Genomic DNA, 19,573 nt, shown 5'->3' on the forward strand with positions numbered 1-19,573 from the left:
AGAAGGTGAGGTCAGTACAGGTGCATCAAAGCAGGGACCGAGAGACTGAAAAACAGCTTCTATCTCAAGGCCATCAGACTGCTAAACAGCAGTAGTACATCAGAGGCTGCTGCCTGTAGACATAGATTAGGAGTCACTGGCCACTTTAAGGAAATGAAACTGTACTCTATACTATGCCACCGTATCTTAGTCCAATGCCGCATTGACACATTTATATATATTCTTAAATCATTCCTTACTTAGATTTAGGGATGCACATTATTGAGAATATTTAGAGGTGGAAACTTTCTGTGGGAATATATGGGAATTAATATTAATACAATTTAAATGCATTGGATATATTTACCATATCATATGGAGACAGAAACATAAACCTTTTACCTTATCATAAGTAGACATACTTGAAAATGATTAAATCCTTCCAATATAAATAAAAAAACATTTTAGTTAGGAATTTAACTTTAATTAAATGAGTTGACTCTTCACATGGGATCTCCCAAAAAAAAAAAAAATGCATCTCCCAAAAACGTTTATATCATACATCTGTAAAATGATAGTCTAGAAACTAAAGCTTTGGTTGTCCACCTCTCAGGCTTCCATGTCTTCTCCCTGGACCTTCTCAATGTCCACCTCTTGAACATCAGACTCTGAGGCCTCATCTTGACTGTCACTTTCCAACCTTGTTGAGGATGGCATGTTGTTGGGCTCAAAAAGCCTAATTTGCCCAGATGACCACCAATTTTTCAACCCTTGTTTTTGGTCAGCCTGTTGCTTGCTTTGGTGTGTATGTGTTCCCAAACAAGGACCAGTTCGCCAGACTGCCCAGAACCTTGCCCTCATCCAGGCCACGGTGGCGAGACACAGTTGTGATGACACCATAGGCCTTGTTAATCTCTGCACCAGACAGGATGCTCTTGCCAGCATACTTGGGGTCTAACATGTAAGTTGCGGCGTGTATGGGCTTCAGGCAGAAGTCTTCATGCTTTTTGATGTATATCAGAACTGCAGTTTCCTCTGCTTGGAGCAACAGTGAAGTGGGCAGGGCAGTACGGATTTCTTCTCTGACATCTGCAAGCAGACAGGATGGCATTGTCTCTCTCAATCCATGCAATGACTACTGCTATAGGTTTCAGGCTGCTTACCACTCTCTCCCAAAATACATCATCCAGGAGGATCCTCTTGATGGGGCTGACCATATCGGCAGACTGTGATATGGCCATTTCTTAGAGAGACTCTTTCCCCTCCAGGAGACTGTCAAACATGATGACAACACCACCCCAATGGCTGTTGCTGGGCAGCATCAATGTGGCGCTCTTATTCTTCTCACTTTGCTTGGTGAGGTAGATTGCTGCTATAACGTGATGACCCTTCACATAACTAACAATTTCCTTGGCTCTCTTGTAGAGTGTATCCATTGTTTTCAGTGCCATGATGTCCTTGAGGAGCATATTCAATGCATGAGCAGCACAGCCAATGGGTGTGATGTGAGGGTAGGACTCCTCCACTTTAGACCAAGCAGCCTTCATGTTCGCAGCATTGTCTGTCACCAGTGCAAATACCTTCTTTGGTCCAAGGTCATTGACTGCCTTCAGCTCATACGCAATGTAGAGACCGGTGTGTCTGTTGTCCCTTGTGTCTGTGCTCTTGTAGAATACTGGTTGAGGGGTGGAGATGATATAGTTAATTATTCCTTGTCCACATACAGTCTGCTTTCTCTATGATTTTCTTGACCTTCACTTTAACTCTGTTGAACTCTGTATCCAGCAAATTAGTAGATAAAGCATGTCTGGTTGGAGGGGTGTATGCTGGGCGAACATTACTCAGAAATCTCTTTCAATACACATTGCCTGTGAGCATCAGAAGTGAACCAGTTGCATATACAGCTCGAGCAAGACATTCATCACCATTTCTCTGACTACGTTCCTCCATTGAGTCAAAAAAAACTTCTGATTCCAGGAGGACCATGAGCTGTTGCTATCGATAAGGTGTCTGATTCATCATTATCACCTTGAATAGATTTAGAGGGACTTTTGTCAGAAGTTGCTTGTTGTGAGCGCTGAGGGAACTTTAGGCACTTGGCCAAATGATTTTTGTATCTTTGTTGCATTTTTCACATATGACTTAGCACAGTATTTGCGAATGTACACAGCTTTTCTACATTAGCTGCAGTGAAATGCATCCATTTTCTTGTAAAGATTCGAAAAAAATTGTAAAAAGAAACATACAATTCCATGTACAGATAAATAGTTAAACAGTTATATTAAACAACTCCTTTGTAATATAAATGTTTTAAAATAAACATTCACAAACGGGTGAATTAACACTCCTCAATTGAATCCTACAGACGAAGAACCATATATGTGACATTTACAAAAAAAATGAGATATACATGAACAATCATTATTGGACACCCTTTTTCTATAGTGAACCGGTTTCACAATCTTTCCACGCGCTAATTAACAATCATTTTAAATTTAAAGATAGGCTCTGGTGGAATAACCGTTTATGTGCACCACTCAGAATGGACGGACAAGCGCACAACCTTTCTGTTGCTGATGAAAATCGCAGAAATTTGGGAAAGAAACGTAAAACAAAACAAAAATAATGGAAAGACAGGCAAAGGAAGATCTTACGGGATGCGGGAAAACCCTATACAAATCGTAAGGGCCAAGAAAAAACTGGGAAAAGCTGTCCAAAAGAGGTATGTGGAAGAACCGTATATCAAACAATCAAGCTAGCTAGCTATAGACTACAGTAACTAACATGTATGTTGTGGGTTGTCTAATTTGTAACTATAGAGAAAACATATTAGCTAAAGTTCGTTGGCTAATAACTCATACATTATCGTTACAAATGTTATTGCTAGATTATAGAAGAAACATAGGTAGCTACTTTTTCTCCATCCACCGGATGATTCGACATGGCTACAGTAGCTAGCCAGTTACACTGTATCCTGCAGGGAAGAGCGTGTTCCACGACGTGCAGAAAGGAGTGTGGAAAGTGACTGATGAGCGCAAGCTGCATCTGTTCAACAGTTTCTACACTGTCCCATACGAGAAACAACAAGCGTTGATTCTCTCCGGCTTAGAACAGGTTAGAAATAAGACAAAACGCCTATTATTATAATAGCTATATTGAACACTTGCATAGTTTAACTTTGACAGTAATGATACATTAACGTACATTAACGTTAACTCTAAAAGTGCTGTGTTACACAATGGTGCAATACAAACTCATTCTGTGTATAGATTGGGAGTGTTTTGTAGTTCTATGGTATGTTCACATTGAGGGCTTCATTTTAAATGAGACTAAGATTTCATGACTCAACTTTTAAGAAAAGTCATCATTGCTAAAGTTGATAGACTACCTTTAAATGAACCTCCATACAAATGAATTAACTACATATTGCATTTAAGTTATTTACATGAAGGGCATCTGTACTTGAAAGTACTTAAAACATCATATCAGGTGTTAAAAAAGGACATCTTACAAGAGTAATGCAAAATGTCACATATACTGTTCTTCCACAAACTGAAATCATCACTGGAGATATACTGTTCTTCCACATTCTTAAAATTAAAACGGCAATAAAAAAAGTATTTTTTGAAATAACAAAAAAATATAAATTGTTGTTGGAAGATATGGGTATGGTGAATTATTTGTCAACCATAAAACACCTAATGTGGTACACACAATTAATAATATAAAAATAACTGATTATCTTAAAATGGAAAAATTGTCACATATATGGTTCTTCGTCTGTAGGATTCATATTAGCAGGCTCAAGCAAGCTAAAATCGACATGGTAGCAAAAACTAACTAGCATAAAATGTTAACTTCTTGAGTGTAGGGGGCAAGATTTTCGTTTTTGGCTAAAAAATGTACCCATTTGAAACTGCCTATTTCTCAGGCCCAGACACTAGAATATGCATATCATTGTCAGATTAGGATAGAATACACTCTAAAGTTTCCAAAACTGTCAAAATATTGTCTGTGAGTATAACAGAACTGATATTGCAGGCAAAAACCTGAGGAAAATCAAACCAGGAAGTGCTGTTTTTCCTGAAAGCTCTCTGTTCCATTGGATGCCTTGCCTCCAGGGATATTAACCTTCAGACATAGTTTCAGGCTTTTATTTTGAAAAATGAGCGAGAAAGATAACATCGCGTCAGTGGATAGCTGGGTGTTCGCAGAGTTTTCCTTGCGCAACAGAGTGGGGCAGCCATTGTCTCTCCTTCTCCTATTGAAAAAGCGACAGTCCCGGGTGATATATTATTGATTATATATTTTACAAACAACCTGAGAATTGATTATAATAAAACTTTTGACATGTTTCTGTGGACATTTACGGATACTATTTGGAATTTTATTCTACGATGTCGGGACCGCTCGAGTCTGTGGATTTCTGAACATAATGCGCCAAACAAATGGAGGTATTTTGGATATAAAAAAAAAATTTATGGAACAAAACGAACATTTATTGTGTGACTGGGAGTCTCGTGAGTGCAAACATCCGAAGATCATCAAAGGTAAGCGATTTAATCTATTTTTTTATTTTTTTTATTTCACCTTTATTTAACCAGGTAGGCTAGTTGAGAACAAGTTCTCATTTGCAACTGCGACCTGGCCAAGATAAGGCATAGCAGTGTGAACAGACAACACAGAGTTACACATGGAGTAAACAATTAACAAGTCAATAACACAGTAGAAAAAAGGGGAGTCTATATATACATTGTGTGCAAAAGGCATGAGAAGGTAGGCAAATAATTACAATTATGCAGATTAACACTTGAGTGATAAATGATCAGATGGTTATGTACAGGTAGAGATATTGGTGTGCAAAAGAGCAGAAAAATAAATAAATAAAAACAGTATGGGGATGAGGTAGGTGAAAATGGGTGGGCCATTTACCAATAGACTATGTACAGCTGCAGCGATCGGTTAGCTGCTCAGATAGCAGATGTTTGAAGTTGGTGAGGGAGATAAAAGTCTCCAACTTCAGCGATTTTTGCAATTCGTTCCAGTCACAGGCAGCAGAGAACTGGAACGAAAGGCGGCCAAATGAGGTGTTGGCTTTAGGGATGATCAGTGAGATACACCTGCTGGAGCGCGTGCTACGGATGGGTGTTGCCATCGTAACCAGTGAACTGAGATAAGGCGGAGCTTTACCTAGCATGGACTTGTAGATGACCTGGAGCCAGTGGGTCTGGCGACGATTATGTAGCGAGGGCCAGCCGACTAGAGCATACAAGTCGCAGTGGTGGGTGGTATAAGGTGCTTTAGTGACAAAACGGATGGCACTGTGATAAACTGCATCCAGTTTGCTGAGTAGAGTGTTGGAAGCAATTTTGTAGATGACATCGCCGAAGTCGAGGATCGGTAGGATAGTCAGTTTTACTAGGGTAAGTTTGGCGGCGTGAGTGAAGGAGGCTTTGTTGCGGAATAGAAAGCCGACTCTTGATTTGATTTTCGATTGGAGATGTTTGATATGGGTCTGGAAGGAGAGTTTAGAGTCTAGCCAGACACCTAGGTACTTATAGATGTCCACATATTCAAGGTCGGAACCATCCAGGGTGGTGATGCTGGTCAGGCGTGCGGGTGCAGGCAGCGAACGGTTGAAAAGCATGCATTTGGTTTTACTAGCGTTTAAGAGCAGTTGGAGGCCACGGAAGGAGTGCTGTATGGCATTGAAGCTCGTTTGGAGGTTAGATAGCACAGTGTCCAAGGACGGGCCAGAAGTATATAGAATGGTGTCGTCTGCGTAGAGGTGGATCAGGGAATCGCCCGCAGCATGAGAAACATCATTGATATATACAGAGAAAAGAGTCGGCCCGAGAATTGAACCCTGTGGCACCCCCATAGAGACTGCCAGAGGACCGGACAGCATGCCCTCCGATTTGACACACTGAACTCTGTCTGCAAAGTAATTGGTGAACCAGGCAAGGCAGTCATCCGAAAAACCGAGGCTACTGAGTCTGCCGATAAGAATACGGTGAATGACAGAGTCGAAAGCCTTGGCAAGGTCTATGAAGACGGCTGCACAGTACTGTCTTTTATCGATGGCGGTTATGATATCGTTTAGTACCTTGAGCGTGGCTGAGGTACACCCGTGACCGGCTCAGAAACCAGATTGCACAGCGGAGAAGGTACGGTGGGATTCAAGATGGTCAGTGACCTGTTTGTTGACTTGGCTTTCGAAGACCTTAGATAGGCAGGGCAGGATGGATATAGGTCTGTAACAGTTTGGGTCCAGGGTGTCGCCCCCTTTGAAGAGGGGGATGATTGCGGCAGCTTTCCAATCCTTGGGGATCTCAGACGATATGAAAGAGAGGTTGAACAGGCTGGTAATAGGGGTTGCGACAATGGCGGCGGATAGTTTCAGGAATAGAGGGTCCAGATTGTCAAGCCCAGCTGATTTGTACGGGTCCAGGTTTTGCAGCTCTTTCAGAACATCTGCTATCTGGATTTGGGTAAAGGAGAACCTGGAGAGGCTTGGGCGAGTAGCTGCGAGGGGGGGGGAGCTGTTGGCCGAGGTTGGAGTAGCCAGGCGGAAGGCATGGCCAGCCGTTGAGAAATGCTTGTTGAAGTTTTCGATAATCATGGATTTATCGGTGGTGACCGTGTTACCTAGCCTCAGTGCAGTGGGCAGCTGGGAGGAGGTGCTCTTGTTCTCCATGGACTTCACAGTGTCCCAGAACTTTTTGGAGTTGGAGCTACAGGATGCAAACTTCTGCCTGAAGAAGTTGGCTTTAGCTTTCCTGACTGACTGTGTGTATTGGTTCCTGACTTCCCTGAACAGTTGCATATCGCGGGGACTATTCGATGTTAGTGCAGTCCGCCACAGGATGTTTTTGTGCTGGTCGAGGGCAGTCAGGTCTGGAGTGAACCAGGGGCTATATCTGTTCTTAGTTCTGCATTTTTTGAACGGAGCATGCTTATCTAAAATGGTGAGGAAGTTACTTTTAAAGAAAGACCAGGCATCCTCAACTGACGGGATGAGGTCAATGTCCTTCCAGGATACCCGGGCCAGGTCGATTAGAAAGGCCTGCTCACAGAAGTGTTTTAGGGAGCGTTTGACAGTGATGAGGGGTGGTCGTTTGACTGCGGCTCCGTAGCGGATACAGGCAATGAGGCAGTGATCGCTGAGATCCTGGTTGAAGACAGCGGAGGTGTATTTGGAGGGCCAGTTGGTCAGGATGACGTCAATGAGGGTGCCCTTGTTTACAGAGTTAGGGTTGTACCTGGTGGGTTCCTTGATGATTTGAGTGAGATTGAGGGCATCTAGCTTAGATTGTAGGACTGCCGGGGTGTTAAGCATATCCCAGTTTAGGTCACCTAACAGAACAAACTCTGAAGCTAGATGGGGGGCGATCAATTCACAAATGGTGTCCAGGGCACAGCTGGGAGCTGAGGGGGGTCGGTAGCAGGCGGCAACAGTGAGAGACTTATTTCTGACTTTCGTGACCAATCTACTTGGCAATATTTTTTCTAGTGAGAGAGATGTTCTTACATAAACGCTTGTTATGCTTTCGCCGAAAAGCTTTTATTGAAATCTGACACGCCAGGTGGATTAACAACAAGCTAAGCTGTGTTTTGCTATATTGCACTTGTGATTTCACGAAAATGTAATATTTTTAGTTATTTAATTTGAATTTGACGCGCTGCAATTCAGCAGGTGTTGATGAAAATGATCCCGCTAACGGGATGGGTGCGTCAAGAAGTTAACAAGTTAAAAATGATTTAAACACACTTTGCTGTAGGCTACTATTTACTAGTTAACACAATCATGTGTGCCATATAAAATAAACGTCCTCTTGCTGTCAACTGCGTTTATTTTCAGCAAACTTAACATGTGTAAATATTTGTATGAACATAAGATTCAACAACTGCGACAAACTGAACAAATTCCACAGACATGTGACTAACAGAAATGGAATAATGTGTCCCTGAACAAAGGGGGGGTCAAAATCAAAAGTAACAGTCAGTATCTGGTGTGGCCACCAGCTGCATTAAGTACTGCAGTGCATCTCCTCCTCATGGACTGCACCAGATTTGCCCGTTCTTGCTGTGAGATGTTACCCCACTCTTCAAAGGCACCTGTAAGTTCCCGGACATTTCTGGGGGGATTGGCCACAGCCCTCACCCTCCGATCCAACAGGTCCCCGATGTGCTCAATGGGATTGACACCCGGGCTCTTCGCTGGCCATGGCAGAACACCGACATTCCTGTCTTGCAGGAAATCACGCAGAGAACGAGCAGTGTGGCTGGTGACATTGTCATGCTGGAGGGTCATGTCAGGATGAGCCTGCAGAAAGGGTACCACATGAGGGATGTCTTCCCTGTAACACACATCATTGAGATTGCCTTTAATGACAACAAGCTCAGTCCGATGCTGCTGTGACACACCGCCCCAGACCATGACGGACCATCCACCTTCAAATCGATTCCGCTCCAGAGTACAGGCCTCAGTGCAACGCTCATTCCTTCGACGATAAACACGAATCCGACCATCACCCCTGGTGAGACAAAACCGTGACTCGTTAGTGAAGAGCACTTTTTGCCAGTCCTGTCTGGTCCATCGACGCTGGGTTTGTGCCCGTAGACAACGTTGTTGCCGGTGATGTCTGGTGAGGACCTGCCTTTCAACAGGCCTACAAGCCCTCAGACCAGCCTCTCTCAGCCTATTGCGGACAGTCTGAGCACTGATGGGGGGACTGTGCATTCCTGTTGTATCTCTGGCAGTTGTTGTTGCCATCCTGTACCTGTCCCGCAGGTGTGATGTTCGGATGTACCGAACCTGTGCAGGTGTTGTTACACGTGGTCTGCCACTGTGAGGACGATCAGCTGTCCGTCCTGTCTCCCTGTATCACTCTCTTAGGTGTCTCACAGTACGGACATTGCAATTTATTGCCCTGTCCACATCTGCAGTCCTCATGCCTCCTTGTACTATGCCTGAGGCACGTTCACGCCGATGAGCAGGTACCCTGGGCATCTTTCTTTTGGTGTTTTTCAGAGTCAGTAGAAAGGCCTCTTTAGTGTCCTAAGTTTTCAGAACTGTGACCTTAATTGTCTATCGTCTGTAAGCTGTTAGTGTCTTAACGACCGTTCCACAGGTGCATGTTCATTAATTGTTTATGGTTCATTGAACAAGCATGGGAAACAGTGTTTAAACCCTTTACAATGAAGATCTGTGAAGTTATATGGATTTTTACGAATTATCTTTGTAAGACAGGGTCCTGAAAAAGGGCCGTTTCTTTTTTTGCTGAGTTATATTCACTCCACTCAGTATTGTAATCAAAACTTACCAGAAAGCATGTAGTCCTCGGCTCAGAAAGTGTATAGTTTGGGGTCAATAGCATCTCATTAGTGTGCAAGATCTTGGGAATCAGCTGGACATGTGATGGAAGAATGTACTGTGCATGCAGAGAGTTGCAATTCTATTGAATTGGGGTTAGTTTAACCAAAATATGCCACAAGACCTAGAATTGCCTTATGTGTATCCCACAAAAAAAAGGTTCACTGTTATAAGCTAACTTTTTTTGATGGATTTATGCAAAATTCCAGGACTTAACTTCCTATGGAAAATTTCCCGGGAAGTTTCTGACCCTTTGCAACCCGACTTAGATTTACGTGTATTTTTGTTGTTGTGTTGTGAAACTGTTGGATATTACTGCACTGTCTGAGCTAGAATCACAAGCATTTCGCTACACCCGCAATAACATCTGGTAAACACGAGTATGTGACCAATACATTTTGAGTTGATTTGAAAAGGCACCTAAAGGACTCTGACCATGAGAAATAAGATTCTCTGGTCTGATGAAAACAATATTGCACTCTTTGACCTGAATGCCAAACATCACGTCTGGAGGAAACCTGACACCATCCCTACGGTGAAGCGTGGTGGCAGCATTGCGATGGGGGATGTTTTTCAGCAGGGACTGGGAGAACAGCCAGGATCGAGGGGCTGATGGGGCTAACAAAATGTGTACATATTTTATTTAACTAAGCAAGTCAGTTACGAACAAATTCTTATTTACAATGGGTTAACTGCCTTGTTCAGGGGCAGAACAACAAATTTTTAGCTTTCGGTTACAGGCCCAACACTCTAACCACTAGGCTACCTGCCGCCCCAAAGTCAAGGGGCATACTTTCCGAATGCACTGTATATACAGGGCTGTGCAAAAGTATTCAGACCCCTTGGATTTATTGTGTTACAAAGTGGGATTAAAATTGATTGAGTTGTACTTTTTTTGTCTACAATCTACACAAAATATTCTAATGTCAAAGTGGAAGGAAAAATAGTAACATTTAAAAATAATAATAATAACAATGAAGTAACTATAAAATATAGTCGTTGCATAAGTATTCAACTCCCTGGGTCAATACATGTTAGAAACACTTTTTGGCATTGATTACAGCTGTGAGTCTTCTTGGGTAAGTCTATAAGAGCTTTGCCCACCTGCATTGTGCAATATTTGCCCATTATTTTAACCATTCTTCAAGCTCTGTCAACATATTGGGGATCATGACTAGACAGCAATTTAAGTCTTGCCATAGATTTTCACTCTGTCATTAAGAGTGGAGTCGACTACAATGTTGTTGATCCATCCTGTTTTCTCCCATCACAGCCATTGAACTCTGTAGCTGTTTTAAAATCCCCAATGGCCTCATGGTAAGACCCCTGTGTCTTTGTGGTTTAATACATACTCCACAGCATAATTATTACCTTGACCATGCTTAAAGAGAGATTCAATGTCTGATTTTTGTTATTGTTATCAATTTACAATCACTGCCCTTTGAGGCTTTCGAAAAGCTCCCTGATATTTGTAGTTGAATCTATGCTTGAAATTCAATACTTGACTGAGGGACCTTTACAGATGTTATATGTATGGGGGACAGAGGAAGTGTTAGTCATTAAAAAAAGTGTGTCCATGTAACTTATATGATTTGTTATACCAAATTTGTCTTCTAAACAAATGTAGGCTTGCCTAAACAAAATGGCTGAATACTTCTGCTACGACTATTTTAGTTCTGAATTTATCTTAAATAAATTAGAATTCTTCCACTGAAAATACAGAGTATTTGTGTGTAAATTGACAACAAAAAAGACAATTAAATCAATTTTAATCCCACTTTGTAACAAAAGTGAAGACATCCAAGGGGGTCTGAATACTTTTGCAAGACACTGTATTAATATATACTGGGTCATAGTTCAGGTAGGCCTTCACACTTCAGCAAACAATGTTTTTCCTGGTATGCTCTTTTCATATACTGGGTCATGTTCAGTTTGGCACACTGGAGCAAAACCTTACCTCCATGTTTTAGTCCATTTTGAAACGTTTTCGCCCTACTGAACATGCCCAAGCCTGGATGCTTTGCTTCGATATCAGCTAAGAGTTGGCCACATGGCCGCCCTGTCCATATGATCACTGGATGTCAGGCTTTGGCCAACACTTGCTCTCTATTTATCTCTATCCATGTTCCGCTGGCTACCATCAGCTAGCACCCTCTTGTTCACCCTGACTGACCTAATATGAATATAATATTTATTCTTAGTACAAACATCTTAGAATGGCTACCAGTGGAACAGGCATGCTTGTCCAGGTATGTTGTTAGTCACATGTACAGGAACACAGATGTAATTGCAGGGTGGGGGGAGCAGGTAGCTGCCTAGTGGCTATTCATGGTCTGGGGGTAGAAGCTATTGGCCAGTCATTGCCCTGATAGTCCTGTACTGTCTGAGTGAAGGAAGTGAACCATGGCTCGGGTAACTGTATTAGCAATGAGTCAGGATATTTGACATGTTTCACCACATGAGCCATACTGTGCCAGCTGACTGTGTGTATTGACCAGCTGACTGTATGTCCTCTGGTTGTTTCTCCAGTAGTGCTGAGCTATTAGTGCTTTTTTAGGTCTATTTAGGTTTCAGTTCAATTATTTAACAAATTATCACGGTTTTTGGTTGCGACTATTTTTTTTAAACATGAAATGCATTATGAGATAATGACGTTACATTGATTTTAGAACTTTTTGGAAATTCCAACGCCATAAATAGTGAACATTGATAATATTTCATTGTCTCTGTCAGGTCCACATTGGGTAGACATCAATAGGAAATTACTATGCAATATTTCAGCTACTTAGTTTTTATTTGATGGCTTTATTATTGTTCATTCCTTAAAGTAATCATCTCTGCTCAGGCAGTAGCATGCAGCCAGGCCATATAACACCTATGTGCTCCCCATACTGTACGGTCTTCGTATTTTGCCAAACTGCATATTATGCTGCAGAGCTGTCTGACAATCATTTTACTAGTTCTTCAAAGTTGATCAGGCATACTTTCACGAACTGTCTCTGTCCCTCTTGTCGTTGTGTACATTACTCTCTCATGTGGTCTATGCAGTCTGTGTATCTAACCTAATGTAGCAGGTGTAAAATGTATCCGTCCAAAGATCTGTATATAATGACGAGATGCTCCCGTTTACCGCCTAACAATGGGAGTTGTTGTCCCAAAGGCGGGAATGCAGGCGACAAGCTTAGGTCCAAACTAAGCCAATAGACTTCGCATTGGGCTTATTTCTGACAGATCTTGGCCAAAGTGAAACCTCTCACTTTGCCTCTTCCTCTCTGAGCCGTCTGTCTAAATGGAATTCAAGTAATTGAACCGACATCAGTCAATTAGTTGTTTAATAACAGAAAACCCCCAGAAAAGTTGGTTAATTGCTCAGCACTATTCTCCAGTGTACTGACCAGCTGACTGTATGCCCTCTGGTTATTTGTTCAGTGTATTGACCAGCTGATGCTGGTGCAGGCAGAGCTGCAGGACTCGGTGAAGGAGCTGGCTAAGACCAGGAAGAAGTATCAGGAGACAGAGACCATGGCCCAGGCCGTCAGGGACAAGGCCGAGCAGGACGCCAAGTATGTGCACGCACACACACAAACTAAAAAATCCTACCCCTACGGCCTTGTGGAGATTTGAGAGGATCAGATGGGTAACAAATCTGAGGGAAAGGTGGAGCTATTGCCGTAATGCTACCTATCCAATCCTCACGAATGTACAGGAGTGACAATGTAAAAGACTATAGGGAATCATTGGTCTTGTGTGACTCTGTTCACATATATGTTCCATCTCTCCCTCTGTTCTGTCCAGGTCCAAACTGAGTCTCTTCCAATCAAGGTCCAGTCTGCAGAGGGCAAGTGTAAAGGTGAGAGAATTAAATGAATCCATTTTATGTATGGCCAATTGGCCATGACTACAAACTCAAGTGCATATGGGAATGGAGAAAAAAAGTACAACTATCAAACTAAGTTACTGACGTGCATGTTTTCAGCTGAAAGCCAAGAGGAGTGAGTGTAACTCCAAAGCCACCCATGCCAGGAACGACTATCTCCTCACGCTAGCTGCGGCTAACGCTCACCAGCAGCGCTATTACGACACTGACCTGATCGACTGCATTAAGGTGAGGCGTTGGCACACACAAAGTATGCCGGCATTCCAGGTACTTTTTTTTTGCAGTTGCCTCATATCTCAGGTGATTGCTGTGTCATAGTTAGCAAGACTGCAAAAACAGGCTACCTGGAATGCCACCACCAGTGTGCGAGTGTGTGAGATGGAGGGTTATTGCTCCATTACTGGTAAATTACAAGTTAAGTTATTTCCCTGTTTACTGCGCTCCTCAGGTCCTGGATGGGAGCATCTATGAGCAGGTGAAGGACTACCTGGTCTCTCTGTGCCAGATGGAGCTTGAGTCCTATCAGGCTGTTCACAACACTTTCAACATCCTCCTGGAGAACTCCAATGGGGTGAGCGCACGCAAACTAGCCCAGTGACCGTGTGTCAAGTGTCTCCAAGGAGCGCTGATCCAGAATCAGTTTAGCCTTTTAGATGAAAAAATGGATAGGAAATGGAACTTGAACGGGGAATTGTGAGATGCTTGATACTAATGGCCCCAGGTATTATCCTTCATTGAACTAGCCTGGACCAAGATCTGTTTGTGCTGTCTTGCCAACTCCTATGGTCTAATGATATTGGCTATACAGCACAAACCAGGCTAATATTGGAGTTTTTTTCTCTCCCCAGCATTCTTCTATGCAGAGAATGCTGGGAAGTCGGTGTAACAGGTGGTTAGTCCAGAACCTTGTCTGAAAGCTGAAGGATTGCATGAACTCCCCCAAGCTAATGCCTAGGCTTTAGCTCAGTGTGCAGGAGACCCAGGTTCAAAACCCAGATGGTCAAGTTAGCATGTATACCATTGTTTAGTTCCATATTTTTCTTTTTAAGCTAGAATTGTTCATTTAAACAAAACAAAGCATCTCCCCACCCCTGTTTTGCTAAAAAGCTCAGGGATGGGGCTAGAGAGTTATGCATGCAACGACTGACCATCCATGATATCAAATGTATAGCTTTAACCATGTTTTGAGGCTATACAAGTGTTTGTTTACGTTGTTTCCAACCAGTGGAGTGAGGCAAGCTTATATTTTGGGTTCTGATGGGGTACGACCATTAAACAAAGCTCATGAGGCATTAATAAATGATATTCTTGACAAATCTATGGGTATAATATCATTTAAGTCCAAAAATGTATGTAGCAACTATGGAATCTAGCTTTAAAGATTTAGAGATTACTTATCCCAATACGCTGTTGTCTTCCTATCTATTCAGTTACCCCTCAGCGATCTTAGTCCTGGGCTCTTGGGGTCATCTTGTGTTTCTGTAACCCGACTGTAGTTTACAGTTAGTTTCCGCTCAACCCAGCATGAACGTACAGTACCAGTCAAAAGTTTGGACACCTATTCAGGGTTTTTCTTTATTTTTTGTATTTTCTACCTTGTAGAATAATAGTGAAGACATCAAAACTATGAAATAACACATATGGAATCATGTAGTAACCAAAAAAGTGTTAAAATATATTTTAGATTCTTCAAAGTAGTCAACCTTTGCCTTGATGACAGCTCTGCACACTCTTGGCATTCTCTCAACCAGCTTCACCTGGAATGTTTTTCCAACAGTCTTGAAGGAGTTTCCACCATATGCTGAGCACTTGTTGGCTGCTTGTCCTTCACTCTGCGGTCCAACTCATCCCAAACCATCTCAATTGGGTTGAGGTTGAGTGATCAAATAGCCCGTACACAGACTGTTGGTGTGTTGGGTCATTGTCCTGTTGAAAAACAAATGATAGTCCCACTAAGCGCCAACCAGATGGGATGGTGTATCGCTGCAGAATGCTGTGGTAGCCATGCTGGTTAAGTGTTCCTTGAATTCTAAATAAATCACAGACAGTGTCACCAGCAAAGCACCCCCACACCATCACACCTCCTCCTCAATGCTTCATGGTGGGAAATACACACGCAGAGATCATCCGTTCACCTACTCTGCGTCTCACAAAGACATGGCGGTTGGAACCAAAAAACTCAATTTTGGACTCATCAGACCAAAGGACAGATTTCCACCGGTCCAATGTCCATTGCTTGTGTTTCTTGGCCCAAGCAAGTCTCTTCTTCTTATTGGTGTCCTTTAGTAGTGGTTTCTTTTCAGCAATTTGATCATGAAGACCTGATTCACACAGTCTCTCTGAACAGTTGATGTTGAGATGTCTGTTACTTGAACTCTGTGAAGCATTTATTTGGGCTGCAATTTCTGAGGCTGGTAACTCTAATGAACTTATCCTCTGCAACAGAGGTGACTCTGGGTCTTCCTTTTCTATGGCGGTCCTCATGAGAGCCAGTTTCATCATAACGCTTGATGGTTTTTGCGACTGCACTTGAAGAAACCTTCAAAGTTCTTGAAATGTTCCGGATTGACAAACCTTCATGTCTTTGAAGTAATGATGGACTGTTGTTTCTCTTTGCTTATTTGAGCTGTTCTTGACATAATTTGGACTTGGTCTTTTACCAAATAGGGCTATCTTCTGTATACCACCTCTACCTTGTCACAACACAACTGATTGGCTCAAACGCATTAAGAAGGAAAGAAATTTCACAAATGAACTTTTAACAAGGCACACCTGTTAATTGAAATGCTTTCTAGGTGACTACCTCGTGAAGCTGGTTGAGAGAATGTCAAGAGTGTGCAGAGCTGTCATCAAGGCAAAGGGTGGCTACTTTGAAGAACACTGCATGATTCCATATTTGTTATGTCATTGTTTTGATGTCTTCGCTATTATTCTGCAATGTAGAAAATAGTAAAAAATAATGAAAAATCCCTGGAATGAGTAGTTGTGTCCGAACTATTGACTGGTACTGTGTATATGCAGGGAGGCAGTGAGCTGTAGGTGCCAGATCCCACAGAGGGGTCAGATTTCTACCGGCTGACTCATATAGTTCCTCTTTCACTGTGACGCCACAGCAGGCTGTGTGTGTGGGTGTATAGTTTTGACCTCTCTCTGGTAATCTTCCTATGACCCTTGAGGTGACCGTGAATGCTCCCCTGTGACTTTAGGTCATGCTGCACTCTGCTCTGACCGTCAGTGGTCCTTTGATGGCCCTGGCTTAAATAAGAGCAGTGTGGTCACTCGCCGATGACATAGGCCTCTGTCATGATAATGAGTTTTATCTATTCTAATCCCTTTATGCCTCTTTCAGATTATCAGTTGCTTCTATTGTGCTGTATTATGAGGTTAACTAAATGGCTATGTGTGCGTGTCTGCATGTGTGTGTGCATCTGCGTATGTTCGTGTGTTCTCTTCAGATGATGCAGGACTTTCACCAGCAGCAGTTTGTACAGCAGAACCAAGTGTTCCACAGTACCCCAGCCATCCTCTTCCAGCCCATCAACACTGACACGGTGGGTAGTAGTGCTACGCTAATGCTACGCTAATGCTATGCTAATGCTACGCTAATGCTACTTCTCTCATGGAACGTGTTGGCTAGTGCTACGCTACACACTAGCTATGCTAAAACTACCCTCTTGTAGAACCACTGGTCCTTCTTCACCGCTAGGCTAGCTAACCTGCTCTACCGTACATGCTTTGTGCATATGTGTAACCAAGTTGAATTTGTAGGCTCACTCCTCAACTTGAAATGCCTCTACCCATGCCATTGAATTGCTAGCTTTTCTTTGGCGTAGCTGGCTAAGGCATTGCGAGACAGGATTGGGATTTGTAAAATCCATCACAGTAGTGGACCTGTGAGGGAGGAAGCAAGCTGTTAAATGACAGTGACGTCCATTACATGCAATGCTTGTGTTTTGGTGAGTGTGTTTGTGTTGCACGCAGGTTTTTTTTTTTTAAGGGGTGGATCAGTTTAAAATTGCGGAAAGAATGTTCGCTTCCAATGTAATTGTCTGCATCATTTCCAATCCCCGGTATTTTGTTTTTGCAAATATATATATATCCATAAACACATGCATACATATACACATATATACATACCTATATAGACACTTTTTTTAAAGAATATACCTTTATTATTATTCCCTGCAAACCCTACCGCCGATCCCCCAATTGGAGTAAACTAATAAACACTTCTGCTTTTACCTTCAATTTATACATCTTATACACATTTTACAGACACAGTCTACTTTACAATAGTTCTCTCTTGTTTGTTCTTAGTCCTTCCTCTATTTCTGATGTCCATCCAGTTTGATTTCTATTTGTAACTATGCTATTTCACAAAAGTTCCGAACCTATATACATTTTACAGATCCTGTATGCTTTACAATGTTTATCTTGTTTTTAGTCCCACCCTTCAGCTCCATTCAACCCCTCCCATCTATCTCTCAACATCATCCATTTCGAATTTCTATTTGCCATATATTTTTCAACTGTGCTGTGATGCTTCACAAAATAATTGAACCTTCCTATTCTCATAGCTTCTACAGATTGTAAATTAAAAATAAACATTTTTGCTAAAATAATTATTATATTATTGATTGATTTGACTATGGCTTTTCAAACCACCCAGTATTGCTATCTGTAGCGTTAGTTCTAGGCAAATGTTGCAATTCTTTAGCCATTCCTGGACCTGTGACCAAAAACAAGCTACATATGTACAATACCAAAATACATGATCTAATGACTCTGCCTCCTCACAGCAGAATCTGCAGAGCTGGGAAGATTGTATCCCCCATATATATAACATTATATTAATTGCAAGAATTTTGTATAGTAGTTTAAATTGAAAAATTCAAAGTTTTGAATCCGGCGTTGTTTTGCGTATCAATTCATTGCACGCAGGTTTGTTTGTATGGTTTATGGTGTGTATGTATATGGTGTGCATGCGAGCCCCAGAGGAACATGTTCTCAACTGACCCAGCCTGCCAGTCAGTCCGTCTGCTCGCCAGTGCACTTGTCCGCATCCTCTGCCGCCTGCAGAGGGTGTTTGTCTCCAAGACCCTCGTTGTTTTCCGTTGGTAGTGAAACAAGCTGTGGCCTGTTCCTAAAGAAAACATTTAGTGATGCAGTTGCACCCTCCACCTCCCTCAAACCTACCCCCCCTTTCCTCTCCCTAAACAATGTGACAGAGGTATCCGTATCTGGCTCTCGCTCTCTCCCTCGCTGGCTCTCGCTCTCTCCCTCGCTGGCTCTCGCTCTCTCCCTCGCACTCTCCCTCGCTGGCTTTCTGTTCTTTTTTGCTCTGGCTCGTTCTTTCTCGCACGGTATCACTTTCTCAATTCAAAGGGGCTTTACTGACATGTAATTGAAATGGGTTTTATTGACATGTAATTCAAAACATAAAAATGTAAAGAAACAAAACAAACTAGAAATGAACAGTAAACAGCAATCACTAACTCAGAGGTTGCTGCCTACACTGAGACCCAATCACTGGTCACTTTAATATATGGATCACTAGTCACTTCAAACAATGCCACTTTAAAAATGTTTACATATCTTACATTACTCATATGTTTATACTGTATTTTATACCATCTATGGCACCTTGCCTATGCCACTCGGCAATCGCTCATCCAGATATTTATATGTACATATTCTCATTCACCCCTTTAGATTTGTGTGTATTAGGTAGTTGTTGGGGAATTGTTAGATATTACTGCACTGTCGGAACTAGAAGCACAAGCATTTCGCTACACTCGCATTAACATCTGCTAACTATTTGTGTGACCAATAAAATTTGATTTAAATATTGCATACACCAAGGTTTCTGAAAGATAAAGGCATTTCTAATGTTATCAGCTGTGTACAGTGATTTAACAATGTGCAAATATTTGAAATACAAATGGTAGGGGTGTCTGTGTTTTAGAATAGATAAAAGCGCATATTATTGTGACCGAAGAGCTCTCTCGCTCTCTCTCGCTGAATGTACTCATAATTATACATTTAGCCATTTGGACTGTGTTTATTATTTTGTCAGGGCTTAGAGATTAATCAGCTGTGTGCGCATGAATCATGCCAGGGGTCATCATCAGTCATAGGAGTTGACCTATACACCTCCTGAGGAGAGGTGAGACCAAACTTTGTGGTCCTGTTGCGCGTGTCCATCAGATGGCCAGTGATCTCTGTTCATTACCGAGTACAGTGGAAAATGTTTAAAATCATTTTGTATTAGGAAACAAAAATTAGCGTTTTGATTATTAGACAAGTCCAGGGACGTCCCTCCCCGTTTCAGTACGTTTTCT

The 19,573-nt window shown here is 42.2% G+C and overlaps 1 protein-coding gene across 1 annotated transcript in view; it reads left to right on the forward strand.

Moving 5' to 3' along the window:
* The window catches only part of LOC139423245 (F-BAR and double SH3 domains protein 2-like), a 50,855-nt gene that overhangs the window by 21,988 nt on the left and 9,294 nt on the right, over positions 1 to 19,573 (forward strand). The window contains exons 6-10 of the mRNA XM_071175051.1: positions 12,785 to 12,918; positions 13,151 to 13,205; positions 13,332 to 13,460; positions 13,681 to 13,803; positions 16,688 to 16,783. Coding sequence (XP_071031152.1) covers positions 12,785 to 12,918; positions 13,151 to 13,205; positions 13,332 to 13,460; positions 13,681 to 13,803; positions 16,688 to 16,783 — 537 coding nt within the window. The remainder of the gene's footprint in view (positions 1 to 12,784; positions 12,919 to 13,150; positions 13,206 to 13,331; positions 13,461 to 13,680; positions 13,804 to 16,687; positions 16,784 to 19,573) is intronic.

Source organism: Oncorhynchus clarkii, chromosome 12, assembly GCF_045791955.1.
Source record: "Oncorhynchus clarkii lewisi isolate Uvic-CL-2024 chromosome 12, UVic_Ocla_1.0, whole genome shotgun sequence".
Classification (NCBI taxonomy): Eukaryota; Metazoa; Chordata; class Actinopteri; order Salmoniformes; family Salmonidae; genus Oncorhynchus; species Oncorhynchus clarkii.